The 18,463-nt window shown below is 34.8% G+C and overlaps 1 protein-coding gene across 5 annotated transcripts in view; it reads left to right on the top strand.

Annotated features, from left to right (window-relative positions):
* The window catches only part of LOC105267603 (CREB-regulated transcription coactivator), a 32,793-nt gene extending 14,337 nt beyond the window's left edge, over positions 1–18,456 (top strand). The window contains exons 2-11 of one of the 5 annotated variants that reach the window (XM_011306568.1): positions 6,653–6,920; positions 7,738–7,843; positions 9,198–9,348; positions 10,423–10,521; positions 12,367–12,519; positions 12,588–12,692; positions 12,768–12,929; positions 14,425–14,499; positions 14,824–14,977; positions 15,269–18,456. In XM_011306568.1, the coding sequence (XP_011304870.1) occupies positions 6,653–6,920; positions 7,738–7,843; positions 9,198–9,348; positions 10,423–10,521; positions 12,367–12,519; positions 12,588–12,692; positions 12,768–12,929; positions 14,425–14,499; positions 14,824–14,977; positions 15,269–15,486 (1,491 nt within the window). In that variant the 3' untranslated portion in view covers positions 15,487–18,456. Of the gene's footprint in view, positions 1–6,652; positions 6,921–7,737; positions 7,844–9,197; positions 9,349–10,422; positions 10,522–11,706; positions 11,755–12,366; positions 12,520–12,587; positions 12,693–12,767; positions 12,930–14,424; positions 14,500–14,823; positions 14,978–15,268 lie in introns of all 5 variants that reach the window. The other 4 variants (XM_011306565.1, XM_011306566.1, XM_011306564.1 and 1 more) reach the window with 4 other exon arrangements.
* Positions 18,457–18,463: the final 7 nt, after the last annotated feature.

Here is an 18,463-nt window from a genome sequence, read left to right as displayed (position 1 = left end):
GGGTGGTTGGGTGGATGGGGAGGGGGAGGGGGAGAAGTATTGATCGTAACTGCGGGCACTCATTCGCTTGTTCCGGGGCGCGTGCTACGTGTCGCTGCATCCTTGCTGCAACTACTATTAACGAGCCAATGACAGATTTTTCTTCAACTACATCCCGATTAACCCGTCATTCCAGTCTAAACACCAATAAAATGGATTTATGGTACGAGTGCAAAAAATCGAGGCGAAATATTGGGTCTTTGAAAAAATTACAGTTTATTTTCGCAGAATTTTAATAATTTCTATTTTACTCCCTTTTGACTTTCAAATTTGCAAATAAGGGATATTGTGTTATAACAATCGAAAATTGAATGTTCATTCAGGATTTTCTATTTTTTAATAACAATAGTTGATGTCATTAATCCGTAATTACAGGTTGCATTGATAAAATCGTTTCAGGGTACAAGTGCAAGAAATTGACGCCGAATATTGGCTTTTTGAAAATTTCTTTTGGAATTTTCCCCCACCAGTTGTAATTTTCTCCCTTTCAACTTGAGAATTTTCTGAAAATAATGGCAATTGTGTAATAATAATGGAAAACTGAATTTTAATTCAATGGTTTCATTTCTTGAGAATTTTTGGAAAAGTTTACTGAAAACGTAGGAAAACTGAATTTTATTTCGATATTTTCATTTCTTGGGAATTTTTGGAAAAGTTTACTGAAAACGTAGGAAAACTGAATTTTATTTCGATATTTTCATTTCTTGGAAATTTTTGGAAAAGTTTACTGAAAACGTAGGAAAACGGAATTTTATTTCGATATTTTCATTTCTTGAAAATTTTTGGAAAAGTTTACTGAAAACGTAGGAAAACTGAATTTTATTTCGATATTTTCATTTCTTAGGAATTTTTGGAAAAATTTACTGAAAACGTAGGAAAACTCTTCCACTGGAATGGAATAATAATAAACCATAAAATCCCTATATTTTTTCCCTGAAAAATGAATAATTCCTGAGAAATTTGTGAAAAACTTGAGAATTGAGAAAATATCAGCAATAATTCCTTCACTTTAATACGGAATATTCATCTCGATACTACTATATCGAATTTCAATTTCAATTTCAATATTGATTTCATTTTTTACCCCATTTTCGGGGTGAATTGAAAATTTGAAGTAAAAAATGAAATCTATTCGTGGGGGTGATTTCGGGAATAGATTTCTGTTCGTGCATAAGAGAGTAAGAATTAGTGAGTAGCGCAGGCATTGTCTATTTTCGTACAGGGAATAGTAGATAAAATTGACTGGTCGTTATTTATTCCACAGGTGGTGGTGTCCCTGAACAAAGTACAACCCCTTTTCCATCCCCTAACCTCCCGCCATCCCCTGGAGACTCTTCGGTCGAATCCTATACTTTGTAGTCTCCTAGATAATGACATCCGTTGTGATATCCTTCTCACACATTTTCCAAGATGGATACTCATATTTTATCCAACCCTTTCCGACAACCGGATGTGCCCAACCCTTTTCAGCGCTCGGAGGAAATCGATTTCCCGTGGATTCCGCTCCTCACAGGGTTATTATTTTCCTTTGACTTTGTTCCGAAATTATTGTCATGTTATTAACTGAAAATTTTTCCGAATTTTTCCGAATTTTTCCTCAATTCTATTGCAGAGAGAAAACTTCAATTATTGCCTCTCTATTCAACTCCAGTTTCCGTTGAATATCTTGGAGCTGACGGAAGATAGCGATATTTTTATGAATATCTTTTTTGTAGCTCTCATAATTCCCTATACAAAAGGCATCTATAAAAATTTTACTATCTCCCTTCAATTCCGAGATAGCAGCCAAAAACGCAGCTGTCCTAGTTTGTTAGTTAGTTGCTGAATTACTGCGAGAAAATGGTGAAAAATTATGATAATTGAGGGAAAATTGAGCGGTTATTTCCCTGAATTGAGAAGATATTTCCGATGGAGAGAGAAATTGATGTTTATTTTTTTAATTTGTCATTGGAATGCCGCGTCGTTCAATAACATTGCTGTGAAAATAATACAGTTATCTTTGAAAGCTGTGTAACTATTAAAATAATAGTTTGCAATCAATATAGCGAGTATTTAGTGTGATAACGTCACCTCGGCTGACGTTTCAAATGCCTTTGAAAGACATTGTTCACGATTACATAAGGCCAGTGAATAATACAAGGCATTGTACGGGAGAGTATCGAACTCTCACTCGGTCAAACGAGGATATTCGACTCTTGCGTTCTATTTCATATATCTTCGATCGCTTTTTCCTTCTCACCGCCCCATTTCCACCCACGGGTTTCTGACCTCCAAGACAATGCAATTGCTATTTCCCCTGACACAATAAGACGTTGCAAATTTTAACGTCCTAAAAATTTTTGTCACAATTCTAAGAAGATAATCCAAGAAATTTAATTTCCACTGAAAAGTGCAAAATTTGAATAAAAAATTAGCTTATTGTTATTTATTTGAATATTTGAAGGTTAATGTTGTAATTGTGCAAGAGGTAATTACACGAAAGGTCTGGGGGTGGAAGGAGGTGGAAGAAGGTGGAAGGAGGTGGAAGGGGGTGGAAGGGGGTGGAAGGAGTTGGAAGGGAGTGAAAGGAGTTGGAAGGGGGTGAAAGGAGGTGGAAGGGAGGAATGGAGTGGTAGGGGGTGTACGGAATGAGGGGTTGATAGGAAAGGATAGAGTAGTTTGAATGGGTACTCCTGGGAATTTGTAAGAATGAAAAAGCAGGTCAGCGTTGTCGTGACACAGAGAGACGCCGGTTGGCGTCGCGACGCCGTTGGTCGCGTGGGCGTTACGGAATTGTCCCGTGTGAGGAAAGAGGTGGAGTTTGACAGAGCGTGAGGGAGGAAAAGGGGGATGAAATGGTTCACTAGGAAATGAAGGCGAGGAGAAAAGGGTGCAGAGTCGATGGGTTCCCGACCTCGACAACTCTGGGGCTCAACGTGCCCTCGCCATTCATTCCTTCGCTCTATGGAGATTTATCAAATACCCAGAGGCCTCGCTAAATTTCAATGGGCAGATGCACATATTCCCAAGTATACTTCATTTTAGAATACTTTGTTGCAATCCGTGCGTAAAAACACCGATAACGCACGCCGCGAATTAATTCCAAATTTTTGATTTCATTTATTCTTCATTTCGGGTCAATAAATTAATTATTTTTTTTATTCACTCATTTCAATTTATTTATTTATTTGGTAATGGTGAATCAATTTTTATTGGATAAATGATCGAATGCCCTGGGCGCTCCGTTGTAATTATAAATATCATGATTAATAATCATAAAACTCAATGATTTCTGAATTCAAATTAGTCACAAGACGACTGTGAATTAATGAGAGATAAGGGATTGCGAGCTCGACCTCAATTAATCGATTCTCGCTCCGTGATCGATTTGCCTTGAAAGGACGGAGGGCTTATCTAAGAAACAATAAAGCGGAAAAAATCGGGTGCCTCTTCAATTCTTCTGTGATCCTGTTAAAAATTGAAGGAAATCGAAAAAGTCTTCAATTGGATTATCCCTCGATAACCGCATTTTTGTAACTATACTCAAACTAATAATAATAAACGAAAACTAATTATAAAATAAAATTTTATAATTGATAATGAAAAAAAAAATCAATTTATTATCGTTCCGTATTTCATCAAATTATATTGTTAATTTTTCGGGTCGGGGACTCTTGAATGAATTTTAAAAAATTGTTTGAATTTCATTTCTTATTAATTAATTAATTTTTAAAAAATAGTTTCAACTTAAATTCCCATTATTCCTAATTAATTCTAATTAATCATGATTGGTTCGAATTAATTCCAATTAATTTCTCGTTAATTAATTTAATCATGCATTTTTTTTAGGGCGAATTCTCTCTGTTGGAATTAATTTTCAAAATAGTGGCATGGCATGGGTTTCTGGTGTGGAGTGGTGGTGAGGTGGAGAGGGTAATTAGACACATTCTCTGTTGGTTTCATTAATTATCGCGAGAATTAACCTTGTTAGGATATCCGGAATGAGGGGCGTGGAGAGGTGACAGCCTGGGGGTTTTTCTTCACGCTGTACATCTGGGACTTTAATTAATGTGGGAATGCACAGTGGATTTAATGGGGAAGATGTTTGGAGGTGATTGATGATGCAGACGAGAAATGCAGTTATTAAAAAATTTCCCGCAATTTTCCGAAACGAGATTTTTCAATTTAAGGATATTCTCTCCCCTTTCACCCAAAATTCACAAATTTTTGAGTTTTCTGACAAATTTATCGGATTGACTGCAAAAAATAAACCGTTTTCGTATTTTTTATTCAACTCCCAAAATGTCATGATTGTGCAATAATTTTCTACCGGTTTTTTCCAACTTTTCCAAAATTCATAAAACCTTCAAAAAAAAACGATATATTTTTTCAGCTTAATCCGATTAATGATTTCTTAAAAAAAACTTTAAAAAATCGATAATTTGGGATTTTCCCAAAGTTTTTCAACGTTTGTGGTTGAGCATCGAAGTTTTTATTTTTTATGCAGCCAATTTTTTCCGTTGAATCCTCTTACTGTGACAATATTCACTGTTGATCCATTTTGCGTTATTTACTCAGCAAAAACCTCCATAATTATCCGAGTTATTCAGCAACTGTAACATAACAATTTTTTTACCACCGCATGTGGTCGTCGGAAAACACTTACTCCACGTGACACGTACATTTTATTAATTAAAATCCGTCGTCACTTTTCGATGCGACGAAATCGTCACTGGATCCTGTGCGTCATAATGAATTTGCACAAGAAATCATTAGCGAAAGAACAACGCACCGGTGACAGCCGCTGATAAACACTTTGTTGTAATGAATATTTTCCTACGATAATGCATAGTTAAGAGGCAAGGTAGTGCGCGTGGCAAATACAAATCAACGCCAATTCCCCTTGAACCTTGCAAGTTCTCTTGAACACTGCATTACAATTAATAATTTCATACGGATAACGTGGGTCGCCCACACAATGAAATTAATTTATGAAAATTATTTGCCTCGAGAAATTTTTCAACAACATTCCAGTGAAAAACTCTCGTGCAAACACTTGAATTTTCCTCGTATTTACATGAAATTTTCACAGAAATACAGGAAAAATTAACCTACCTCCATTACAATTTTTCCCTAGCCATCAATTTTCCGCCCCTTTTCCCGGACTATCGCAATTACTCATCGATTTCTCTCTTCAGAAACCCAGATGTAACAAAAACTCTCCTAATATATATATCTAAAGATTTTACTACATAATCATTTCTGCAAATATTTCATACAAATAGTATTTTAATGTTACAAATTAACATGAGCCCAATAAAAAGAAAATGTTTACCCAACGAGAAGTAAACAAATGGAATTGAAATACAATAATTAGATATTCTGAACGATCTCCACTTGATAAGGAATTAATGCTCACGGATGAACCGAAAAAAAGTCAAGTAAAATGGTTTCAACATATTAATAATGATATTGCGCAGTGATAAAGGTGTTGCCAGTGTTGGGTAATGTTCAATGTTATACTTAAATGAAGCATTATAGATTACCTTGAGCTTCCACGGTAGGTCACAAAGTGAGCAATCCAATCTATACCGATAACTTCAATTTTCCTCCTTTCATTAAACTTTAACGTGAAAGAAACGAAGGGAATTTCCTATAAATATCCACTCTTATAATTGATTGGTACTAAATCAGGAACTTTCCATCACACTACATCCGCTCATTTACCGGGCATGAATGATTCATAAAGTTTTTACAATACCGTCTCAATGTTTTACACACGGATGATCACCCAGTGAATTCCTCGTGGCTGTTTGATAACGATTGTTGAATACCATTCCAGTGAATTCTCCTCGTACTCCAAACCCTTAATACCACTGGTTTGATAACCGTCTCGGACAATTTAATGCGATTCCTGTGGAACGCGACCTTCAATGGATGCTTTAAGACCCCTCACTAGACGACTCAAATTCCATTCGTGTCCAATCAATTCGCTAAGTAGTTGAAATATTTCGAAACTAATGGAATGGAATGTCATATTAAATTCATTTATCTGCCATGACAAACAATTACTTTGATAAAACATCCACTTCAAACACTCCAAGACATTTTTTTCGTTTGAACAGTTTTAGTAAATATCTTGGAATTGAAGGGCGATTATTACATTTTTGTAAATACCTTTGTGTACCTCTCAAGATTATTTATAAAAAAGATGTTCATAAAAATATCGCCATTTTTTTTTAATTATGAGAATACGACCTCAGAACTAGTGTCAAAAACAAATGTATCTCTAAAATTATTATTTCACTACAGAATAAATAATTTTTCCTTGGATTTTCCATTTTTCCATCATTTTCAGGAAGTGATTAAATCAGCGAATAGGTCTTTCATTGATTTCCAATAAAACAATATATTTTTTCGGATCAATCGGCTCAACAATTCATCAGAAAACTCAAAAGAAAAGAAAACTGAAATACAAAATACACCTACAAAAAATAAACATTAATTAATTAATTAATTAATTAACCTAAAATTTGGAATGGAAAAAATGCTCTTAGTTGAAATTTGTGGGTCATGTTTGTAGAATATATAAATAGTTGGAATAGTTTGTGTGATGGTTTAATTATTTTTACAGACGGCACTAAGTAATCTAGAAGAAATGCAGCACAATCCAATGCTGTACAGAAGTAATGAGCGGGGTAGGAGTATGCATGGTGTTGGACCAATGAGATCAAGACCGATGGAAAAAAGATACGATACATCGCCCTATAGTGGTACCTACCTGTCACCTCCACTGCCAGACACATGGAGAAGAACCAATTCAGATTCGGCGTTACATCAGAGTGCCAATGAGGCCTGTCAAGCCACATCTCCAATTCCCCATCGCAGAGGTAGCGATGCATGTCGGTGTTATTTTCTTTAATTGATTTTTTCCTCCATTTTTTAATTAATTTTTTATCAATCATTCACTTACCGTCGATTATCCAATTCTTCCACTCCAGTCTGCTAACAATTTTTGGTTTAATTTCCCGTTGAGAATTAAAAGCTCTTGCGAAATTGGAGATTTATCATTTTATTAGTGCTCGCAACACATTTTAATTTCTTTTAATGATAATTAAATGAAATCATAGTATAATTGCGGAAAATTGCGAATTTTACTTCAATTACTGCATGACAATTATTGGAAGGGGAAAAGTTCAGGGAAAATTGTCTATTGAATTCTTAATTTTTTATTTATCCTCTTGTCGTTCATTATCTGGGTTTTACACTCTAGTTTGTTAACCATTTTTCGTTTAATTTTCTGTTGAAAATTAAAAGCTCTTGCGAAATTGGAAATCTATCATTTTATTAAAGGCTCACAGCACATTTCAGTTTTTCTCAGTAATGATTAAGTGAAAATATTCTAGTTTAATTACTGACAACAGCGAATTTAATTTCAATCATTGCATGACAATTATTGAATGTAGAAACATTCATGTGAAATTATCAATTAAAATTTCATTTTTTGATGGAGAAATGAGTGGAAATGTAAATTTCAGTGTAATTATTCCATGAGAGTAGATATAAATGTTATTTTAATTGATTGTTGTGAGAATTCAGTACTGATTTATTGAATTTAAAGAGTAATCTGGAAATAGTGCATTAACAGCAAAATTGGCTTGAATATTTTCAATCCGAGTGGGACCCATGAGAATTAATATTCTCCATTACTCATTACAGATCAACATGCGATGGGCAACACCTCTGGGGACACTAGGGATGGCCATCACGGGTTTATCGAACGACCAAGATCTTCCTGTGAGATGCCTCGAGTGCCCGGAATCCAGTAAGTCAATTACCCCAGGAAAATTGACTTTCCGTTCGATCTTAGCCGATAGTTTATTCATAGCTAACTGTGGGCAATCCGATGATTCGGTTAAAAAGAAAATTCACATATCCGGATTAAATGTTTCATTCTACCAATGGAGTAGTTATCAAATTATTCATAAGTTCAGGTTTTACACTCAGAAAGACTTTTCTTCTCACCAAAAAAATTTACTGTCAATCAGCACTCACACATCTTGCAAATTAATTTTCCAAAAACTGAGGCAAACGTTTATTTTCTTTCCATAACTCGTAGGAATTGATTTTCATTGAAATTAATTGATTCCTTCAAGAGGAAATTATTAATTTTAGAGGCTTGATTGGATGTATTGATCCTTTCTCTCCTTCTTCTTGGAGGTACATGATTTTTATAATTCATATACATTCGATTGTAGTTTAATTCAATGTCTGGTAGAGTACTAATGATCCGCCTGAATTTCTTAGTTAATTCAGTTTCACAGAAAGATTTTTGGAGAATTTATTTGCTTATATGTACTGATTATCCATTTACTTTATCTTCTGATATTCTCCTGTTAGATCTTTTGATAAATTATTTTGATGATGAATATCTCACGAGACATCGTCATTCATTATTCCAGGGGACATCTTGAGATTATTTCTCTCGGTGTACCGTACCTGGAGTTTGCTCATATTAATTTAAAGTTTGCGTCAAAGTTGCATTCTCGAATATTTCCATGAGAGATAGGGGAACGAAAACATGAGAGAACATCAAATGAATCGGTGCATTGAGGAAAATAATTAACGTATATCTTTTGTGGGGTAGGTTGTTTGACAGGGGTAAATGCCAGAGAAATTCATAAAGAGCAAACAGAAATTTTCAATTACACGCTGCGTTCGTACGGAGGGTTTAACCCTGAGGGATATACACATAACATTCGGTGTAGTCGAACAAAGGTTTTCAGTGGGTTGCGAGATTTTTTAATTGAGTTTTTTTTTCACGTGAAGTAATAGCAAACGGTATTCGTGCCTTTTCATTTGACTCTTTCGAGAATATTCGAGGAGAGCAGTCCCTCTCATAAAATTGGCTTTCAGATGATTGAAGTTAATATAAAGTAAAGTTCGTAAAGTTGCTAAATTGAAATTATGAAATTATGAAATTATGAAATTATGAAATTATGAAATTATGAAATTATGAAATTATGAAATTATGAAATTATAAAATTATAAAATTATGAAATTATGAAATTATGAAATTATGAATTCCTCAATGAAGAAAGTATTACTATTTATTCTGCTATAAATATGAATTAATTTTTTCGACGAAATTGCCAGATGAATATTTTTTTTTCCCACAGCATATATCCAAGCTCACAACCACCAGGTCCCCAGACACCAATTGGTAACAATACGGGTTCTCTGCCAGATCTAAGTAATGTTCACTTCCCATCGCCACTTCATACACCACTGGATCAAGAGGATCACTCGAGTAGTACGCAATATAGCAACGTGAGTAATTTTGTCATTTACACTTCATGAAAAATAACAAGAGCTTCATAAAGGGTCACCGAATATCGATGATGAGCATAAAAGAGAGCGGAAACGAATCGTCAAGAGACTGTCAAGCACAGTATCTTAAGTTTTGCGTATTTTTTTTTAAATCGTTCGAATGATCTTAAGATAATTCAGCTTGATTGAGGTATTTGATTTTCTTGGCTTTTCTAACAGCGTGTTCAGTCCGATGCCACTCCCGTAGATTTACCGAAGGTATGCCAACGAATTTCTCCGGTTATCTTTCTTGTCAGAGTGTATTATACAATTTTATTCAATTTTAAAATCTCATTTTAACATTATTTTTCATGTTACTCATTCGCACAACGCTTTTATCGGATTTACTTATCGAAATTCAAATAATAAAGCAAACGCACTTTTTTGTATTTCATATTTTTTTTTTGTATTTCTGTGGCGAAGTTGTCAGTTTGTAATTGATTTTTCTCCAAAATAAAACGAAATTCTAAGTTGTTGACCACTTGGCTGCAGAATTGCTATTGACTCTGAATATTTAAATAATTTGTTAAGGATGTTCTGTCACCTTTCACCAAAAATTAAAGGTTTTTTGTGTTTTCGGATAAATTGTTGATCGGATTGACCCTAAAAAATCGATCCTTTTTGCATTTTATTATTATTTAATGACTCAGTAGATGTCTTGAGCGTTTAGTAATTTTCCTGTGTTTTTTCTAACGTTTTATCAATTTTTGAAAAGTTTCGAAAAAATCAATTTTCGAAAAGTTTCAAAAAAATCAATTTTCGAAAAGTTTCAAAAAAATTCACAATCTGAAAAGGTTATATTTTTAACACCTCAAATAAATAAATTTTTAAGAAACGATATATTTTTTCCCGTCAATTCGCCAGAAAATAAAAATTAAAAAAAAAACCACTAATTTTGATTTGAAGAGTGTAGAGCAGTCCTAAATCAAGCACGGAAAGGTATTCCATATTATTCGTGTAAATTCGTGGGGAATGTCGAGGTGATACATAGGTGGATAGAAAAGAAAAAAAAATCTCTGTGTGGATTAATTCCAGAGTCCTCAAACGGGCAGTCCTACGACATTATCGCCAACGAGTTTGGCACAAGCTGGGAGGCTATCCTTTTCACAGGACCACAGCCCACCAGCAGCCCAAGTAAATATTCCTGGTCCATTTTTAGATTGTTGTCTGGATTGTTTAGTAGTAGTCCATTGTTCAAAGAAAACAAGAGATGTTGAGCTAAATTAGATTGATCGAGCGTTGACGCCCTAGAGGAATAATCATGAATTCATGAAGTCGAGAGATGAACCGAATAATGCTCTAGACATTGTTTTGTGGATCTCCAGTGAAATTCACTGTGCATGACACATACGAATTGTTGCATGATTGCATGAAGCGCATGTCCAGAGAAAACAGGATAATTGCATATTTCTCCGCTGTATTATTGTTTCTGCTAATGAATTATCGATTCACTAGCAAATGGATATTATTTTTGGATGTAATGAAATTGTTGAAAATATAATTATTCAATATTTCCTGTGGATTCTGTCCATGTGTAATGAAACATGAGTAAATAATTGAGACGACATGCAAAATCAAGTGAATTTTTCTCTCCTAGACTTCACAATTTGCGTCAGAATATTTTTTCCACGAGCAATCTCTTGGAAAGTGGTACACTAGAATAAGTGCATTTTTTTCCAGACCATTTTCCACCAATTTTTCGAAATTGAAGGAAGATAGGGATATTTTCATAGAGACCTTTTTTATAGCTCTCCTCTTTTTCTACAGAAAACGCATCTGTAAAAAATTCGCTATTGTCCTTCAAATGTGAGATATTGACTGAAAACTGGTGAAAAAAAAATGCGCTTATCCTAGTTTACCACATCGCTACCAAAATGAGACTCCGTGTTCTGATTACATTCGATTATTGATAAAAAATGCATCAGTCCCGCTGCCATGAAGCATTTTCTTTTTTTGCACCACAATTTTCTCTTCCCATGACATTTGTATCATTATCAAATCCACGAAAGAGACCACAGGTGTCCTAGTATTCGAAGGCATCCTCAATCCATTTTAGTGGAAAAGGTCGTAAGTTGCATGAAAGAGATTGCTATCATCAGCTCGATCATCATCTACCCTTTTGTTCCTTATACCTTGGCTTATTTTTCTACCCCATCCTCTCTCTTTCGTTTATTAATCTCTGACACTCGTTATCCTTCAATCATCACTCACTTTTTGTTTCTCCACCGAACAAGGTTTTTTTTTACTTTTATTTATATTCAAAACACTTATTATTTTGCCTTTTTTTGTAGTGGTTCCTTTGTCTTTATTATTTTGCAGAACCATTTATCAGTGCCTGTTAACTCTAGGTTCCTCCATACATGTAAGGTCAGTAGTGAACAATAAAATTTTTTTCTTTTTCTTCATTTTGCTTTTTTTATCATTTGACAAATAAATCTCATTAATGCAGTCATTTATCCATCAGACCCAGATATTATTTTAAATCGATACCTAAAGTGATCCTCTGCATTTGAACGAATCGTTTGAATGAATGTTTCGCTTGAAACTAGTGGAGATAATTTTACTTATGAATTTTAAATCATTGGGGGATGGTTTTCATTGAAGTGGAGAGAAGTTTTTTTTTTAAAGTTCCTATTGAATTTAAATTTTAATGTCATTCTATTTATATCAGAGTGAGGAGAAATGGGAATAAGATCTGGGGGGAATGAACGTCATAAAGGTTCACTCGAGGGTGATGGATGCCACTTCGTGAGATCATGGGAAACAGTGGCTCTGTTTGCTTTTTCAATCCGAGAAAATCCATGAGATAAGTGGAACAATCCTCTCCCCCCTCCCACCTCCCTAGAATTTAACGGTTTTTCTCTTCTCTTCACTTGAGTCCACCCCTTTGAACGCCGTGATACCTAGATAAATGTTAGAAACGTGAATGAAATAGCGAAAAAATCAATTAGTCAAGTGAGGGATAATGATTTTCACCAGGGTGTGGCATTGGAAAATAGCACAAGTACTTCGCAACAGGATCTACAGTCCTATGGGCAAACCACTGCTCAACCACCACCTTCAGCTTCACATAGTCCTGCTCATCATTACATTTATCAACAGCCGCATAGTCCAGTGCCACCACAAAGTCCAGTAAGTCTCATGAACTTTATTCAATTGAAAAAAATACAGGATTAATTAATTATTGATGAATTACTCAGAAGACGTCGCAACCTCAGCATCAACAGCTCAATTCCCTTGGGTCCTACAGGACAAATCAGCAAGTGAGGCCATCACCCCAGTCATCACCTGGATTAACAGTTCAAGTGAGATAATTCATGAAGAATTTGATCGTTTACTCGATTTTCAGATTACTCATCAATGGATTAATTGAATTTCAGGGGAGTCCTCTCAGCTACAGCAACAACCCATCGGCACCACCGAGTCCCACAGGCCATCCTGGACCACCGAGTCTCACATCAGACAGCATAGACCAGAACAGCTACTTCATTAATCAGGCACAGGCTGCTGCACTCCAGCAGACGTTTGAGCAGTTTAATATGGTTAGTAATTAATTATTGCTTCGTCTATCAGTGCACCAGCCAAGTGGTGAAGCTAGAGAACTCCATTTTCATGAAGTAAAAAAAAATAGTGATAGGTACTTTCAAGTCTATTTCGAATGGAAGGCTCAATAAAAGTATTAATTCGCTGTTAACTTTTTACTTGTTTGAACGTAAATCGAAAGTCTTGATAGACTTCGTACTTGAAAGTTCTTCGAATTTTAAGTCTCGGAGGAATCTGGGACTTTACTTTTGTCAAGTCGTAATTTCAGCAGGACTTAAGACTCGGTTTTTAAGAAGTATTAATTTATTATTTAATTTTTCTTGTTTTAAGTCCGTTCGTATTTAGGATTTGAGAATTAAGGAATATTGGACTTTTCAATTTGTCGAAATTTGTTTTACAGAAGATATATTGGGAGCTTTGAAATCAATTTTGAATGAAATTTACTTGATTTTTCAATCTCATGAATTGGACCTCATAACAATTAAAATAAAATTGATTTAGAAATGTGAAAAATTAAATTTTCAATCCGTGCATGCTCTTGTTTAATTAGCAACAGAAATTTTTGCAATCATTGCAGTTTTTCTTTAATCTACAGGATGAATGGCTCAGCCTACGCAATTCTCTGTATTATTATCTCCTTGAAAACATGTTATTAGCATAAATAATTCGTTCAGTCGACGAAAACAAAACTTGATTCATTCCTGAATCAAATTCCCCTTAATCAATAATTAATAATTCACCTTTGCTTTATGTTTGTGCTTACCAAAGGGAGTGGTGAGTAAACATTAATTGATTAATTCGATTTAGAATGTCAGAATGGATAACTCATTTATTGTTTTTCCCTTTTGCTATTCCAATAAAATTCACGAATTATCAGGAAGTGGTGAGTAAATATTTATTGTAATGATGGAAGGAGCGATCGTAGGAAGATTTAGAGAGAGTTCAAGGCGATGTATTCTTAGTGGGAAGCATGCGAAAAAATTATGAAATTACCTCCCTCAAATTTGTAACTCAAAAACTCCAATTGTTTATTCTGTTACCTGCCTACCGTTAGGACTGGGCCCAAGTTGTGCAGCAGCTCGTGGAGTCCGGTTGGACCTCGCAGGTAGTTGTAATTCCCCTCCAACCGTCGTAAAACAATTAAATTAATTATCTTCCCAGTCAAAGGTACTCCACAATAAATTCCCTGATAGATTGTACATCGTACAATCATTACTGGATAAAACATTTTTATCCCCTGAGCTTTAATTATTCATTGAGAAATGTAGAAATGAAAGCGACGGAGTGAAAAATGCCGGAGAATTTTCTCTCGTGAAAATGAAGAAAAAAGGCCTGGAGGCAGGCTACCGAACACGGTAGGCGATCGATGGCTACTCCACTCCATAAAAACGCCACTAAAATGCTTTCAACGTTGAACAACGACAAAAAAAAAATGCCACAAAGGGTATCATGTCGGGGTAATTAAAAGAGAATTATGTTTTATGTTTGCACTAGATGGACTCGACGGTAGATCCCAACAGCATCAATTCGTACATCGGGTCGACGAACGACACGTCGAGCTACACTCAGGTGAGTCTTTTTTATTTTTTCATTAATTAACCACACGATTTCAATAGTTAATTAATTCTGTGGGGAAATTAGACGAACGAAATTTGGAAAATTCGTTAAATATGGATTTATCTCGAGGACTATTGATTCTAGGGGAAAATATCAGAGAACCTTTTTTGTTGGAAATTTAATCAGGTGCAAAAAAGTCCTCTACGGTTTTCACCTCGAATTGATAGATCAAGCGATGGGGGGATAATTTTGGAAAATTTATAGTTCGTTTTATCTGGATTGTGAGTAGATTGTTTTCTGGTTTAATTATGCCTTCGTGATTGTTTGTTATTCCAGCAGAACGATATGATTAATGTGGGAGGGGAATTGGGTAGCAGTGACGGGGGATATTACAGTACGAGTCCTCAAATGGCATATCAACCGAGGACACCAACTACGACGCAACAGTTGACGCCGCAAACGCCGAATACACCTACAATTATACTGACGGGTAAGTAAGCTTTCCATAAATTTCCATTACTCCAAAAAAATATCATACATCAAAGGGACTCCCCCAAACATCCCCATGAACTCTTAATGAATTTCCAGTAATTGTTTTTCAATTAATTTCCATAATCCATAATTAATTTTCAATCAACTTTCAATCAATTAAGACTTCACAGAAATTCAGTGTTAATTATTCATATTTTCTTTGGAACAATTAAGTATTTTTTTTATGTGAGAAATTAATAATGCAGAGTGTATTCAACTGATTAATTAATTTAACGAATAATGTTCGCAGATTTTTCGGGTACAGACGACCTAACGAGTCCGGAGTTTGCCAAGGACTTGGGCTCATCGATGTCTGGGGAATTTGATCCAGACTTATTCACATCGGACGATGCCCTGAGACAAGGTCTCGGCCCCATTGACCTGGACGGTCTACAGATGCTCACCGATCCCGATATGGTGATATCAGACGTCAATGCCGAAGAACACTTTAGGCTAGATCGTCTTTAAATAATTAATTTTATTTAGCTAGAGAGATAATCATTTGCAAAGCATTTTTTTTCAATTCCAGAAGCATGAAATACCGTTTATGAGATAATTGAAATGATCATCAAGTCATATGTGGGTTCAATTCACACCACCATCCCTCATTTTTTTTTCTCTCCTAGAATTAGTTATTGTTTTTATCCTGGTGTTCGTGGGATTTTAATTCGAGAGGAGGACTTATTCAATTGACGTTATTCAATACTGAGATGAATTAATTCAATCTACTTTTGACGAATCTCTGCGATTGATTTCTATGGGGAGATTGATCTATTTATGGTTTGATTTGTTTCTGAAAATATCTACTGCTGGGGTGAACAGTAAAATTGGGTAACAACTGACCTTTTCACGGATAATATGCCCCTCTAGCTCCATTGTTTTTTATATATTGAACATTCTGTTGGAGAAAATTTATTTTCGGCTTGAAAAAATATTGTAGCTTGTTATCACGGTTTTTAATGAAAGATTTGTTGAAGAATTACTGAAATTAAAAAATGGCAATTAGGCTAATTGAATAAATTTTCATCGAATTCAATCGCAGAAGCCGATAGTACGTGAATTCTTTATTGACTCCAGAGGATACTAAAATCCCTCTATGCCGAACAACTTTTTACCCATAAATCTAATTATTCGATTAGTCAACGATTCAATTGATTAGAATCATTGAAAATTCATCGTCGTTTTAAGAAAATTTATCAATTGTTTTTTTTTTATTTTATACTACTTTGTACATTGTATCATAATATGATCTCTGAAAATGCACAAAAGAGTGAAATTTATAAGCGTAAAGGATTAATGAGTGACAAATGTGAAGGACAACATTGAGAGTCAAAACGTTCAATTAATTTGTTAAACTCAACTCGAATAAGTGACTGGAAACTGTAGATAAAGATTTTCTTTTCTTAAATTAAACATTTTTCCTCTGTTAAATAAATTTTTCATCGTCGGCTTTATATCGAAACGGAAGAGATTTATATATCGTGATTTGCCTCGAGGCACTTGAGTGTATAGATATACTGAGAAGTTAAATATATATAACTATTTAAGGGAAAAGGACTGATGTTGAGAAACGTAAGATGAAATCATTCAACCAGTGAATTTGCGCCCGAAGGAATGTATTTCATAGTCAATACCTTCTCTTCTTTTTTTTCATTATTTTTCTTTTCCTCAGCCCTTTGTACTTCATTCGTCGATGTTTTACACAACAATCTCGTTCTTTTTGCATTAAAAGTCTCGGTTCCTTTCAGCTTCTCGTGTGCAGTAGTTTCCATCAACTTTCAGTGACATTTTTATTAAACGAAAATGAAATTTCATTGACGAATTGTCATTCAGGGAAATCAAACGATTCTCCATTTCTTGCCTGCAGAAGTCCTTGTTCTCTGCATTTCTTACGGTTAAATTATTCGTCAGTGTTATTAACGGGAAATTTTCTCTTCATTTTATTGAATTGCCATGATACAGGCCTTCAGCATGCTGTGATAATTACTTGTTGTTATCTGCATATCATTTCGATCTTTTTACTAATTTTAATGGCTGAGGTTAATGAGGATGAGCTTATTGAACGAGAATATCCGTGGAGAGTTTCACGAAAGCTGGGGGTAGATTCATTTAGATAATTGGAGACCCACAGAATCGAATTTCTAGTTCCGATGCTAGAGTTTTTCATTATATAAACAGTTTTCAATTCGTTCAGTCCTAACTAAAAGACTGTTTCGTTCTATTTAATTTCCAACAATGAAGTAATTAATGTCCACTCGTATACAATTTCTTATGAATTCAGGTAGATAATTATGGAATGACGGAGATTAGGGTACTGGAATGATAACGGTCATGGGGAACAATGAGACAGAAATAATAAATAAAAAATTGAATCATAATAAATATAAATTTGTGGCACGTATTGATGCTCTCGCCTGTACCCTCCGCGATTGTCAATTGATTTTTTGAAAGTAATACTGTACTTTATACATATTTGACTAGTCGTTAATGAAAGAATTGTCGGTGAGGTGAATGGAGACCTTTTGATACAAGAGGCCAGAGTGGATTTTACGAAGAAAAGAATGTTTTTATCTACAAAATCTCGTAATATATCGACAAATTAAATCGAGGGAAAAGAAAAATTATAAAATTTTCGTGTTCTATCGTTAAGATAATTTGATACAAGTATAAGTGCGTGAACGAATTCACCTGGTGAGGGATAAATAAAACATTAATTCGAGTTATTTTTCTCTTCCCTTAATCTCACTGGGAAATCAGAGAGCTTTTGACAATTAAAAGACTAAACTGAATGGCTAGAGGGAAAATTGAAGGAAAATGGTAGTGGTTCGGTGAGAGATGTTTCCAGTTGTTTTTATTGAATTCTCAGTGTTTGGAAGTGGTGCCAAAAAATAAGAGGTCTGCTATCGAGGAATGGGGAGGTAATGTGGTATTTTATTCACTTAGCTTTGGATTTTTGTTACTCCAGCACAAGTGTTTAGTACTTAAACAATTGGAGGATGAGGTGAAATAGTAATCGGATACATGAGATTGACATTTGACGAGGGAGCTAGAGTGTGTGATGCTAATCAGTCGAAATACTAGTCTTTATTGCTTGTTTTGCGATGGATTTTATTCAAAGTTTAATCAGGGGATGAAGTTAACTTAATTTACTCAGTTTGTTCACAATTTGTTGATTCGGGATGATTTTTTTACATACATCATTCGACTTATCTCCTCACGCCACAGACTAGGCAGAATTATTGTTGAAGATTCTTTTTTTTATAACAAAAACGACGAAGGGAGGGAAAAGTACAAGAAACGTAGAGCTGAATATTGCCCAAGGGATGATGAGAGTGGAACAAGGAAAGAATTTTATTATCTGTTACTCGTTTCATCAGTTTATAAGACAGTGCGGAATAAACAGGGAGTCGGGATTTTTTTGTAATTATTTGTAAATAATCAACGT

Source organism: Fopius arisanus, unplaced genomic scaffold (assembly GCF_000806365.1).
Source record: "Fopius arisanus strain USDA-PBARC FA_bdor unplaced genomic scaffold, ASM80636v1 scaffold00048, whole genome shotgun sequence".
NCBI lineage: Eukaryota > Metazoa > Arthropoda > Insecta > Hymenoptera > Braconidae > Fopius > Fopius arisanus.
Note: the sequence above shows the minus strand (reverse complement) of the source record. Positions and strands in the feature narration are given on the sequence as shown.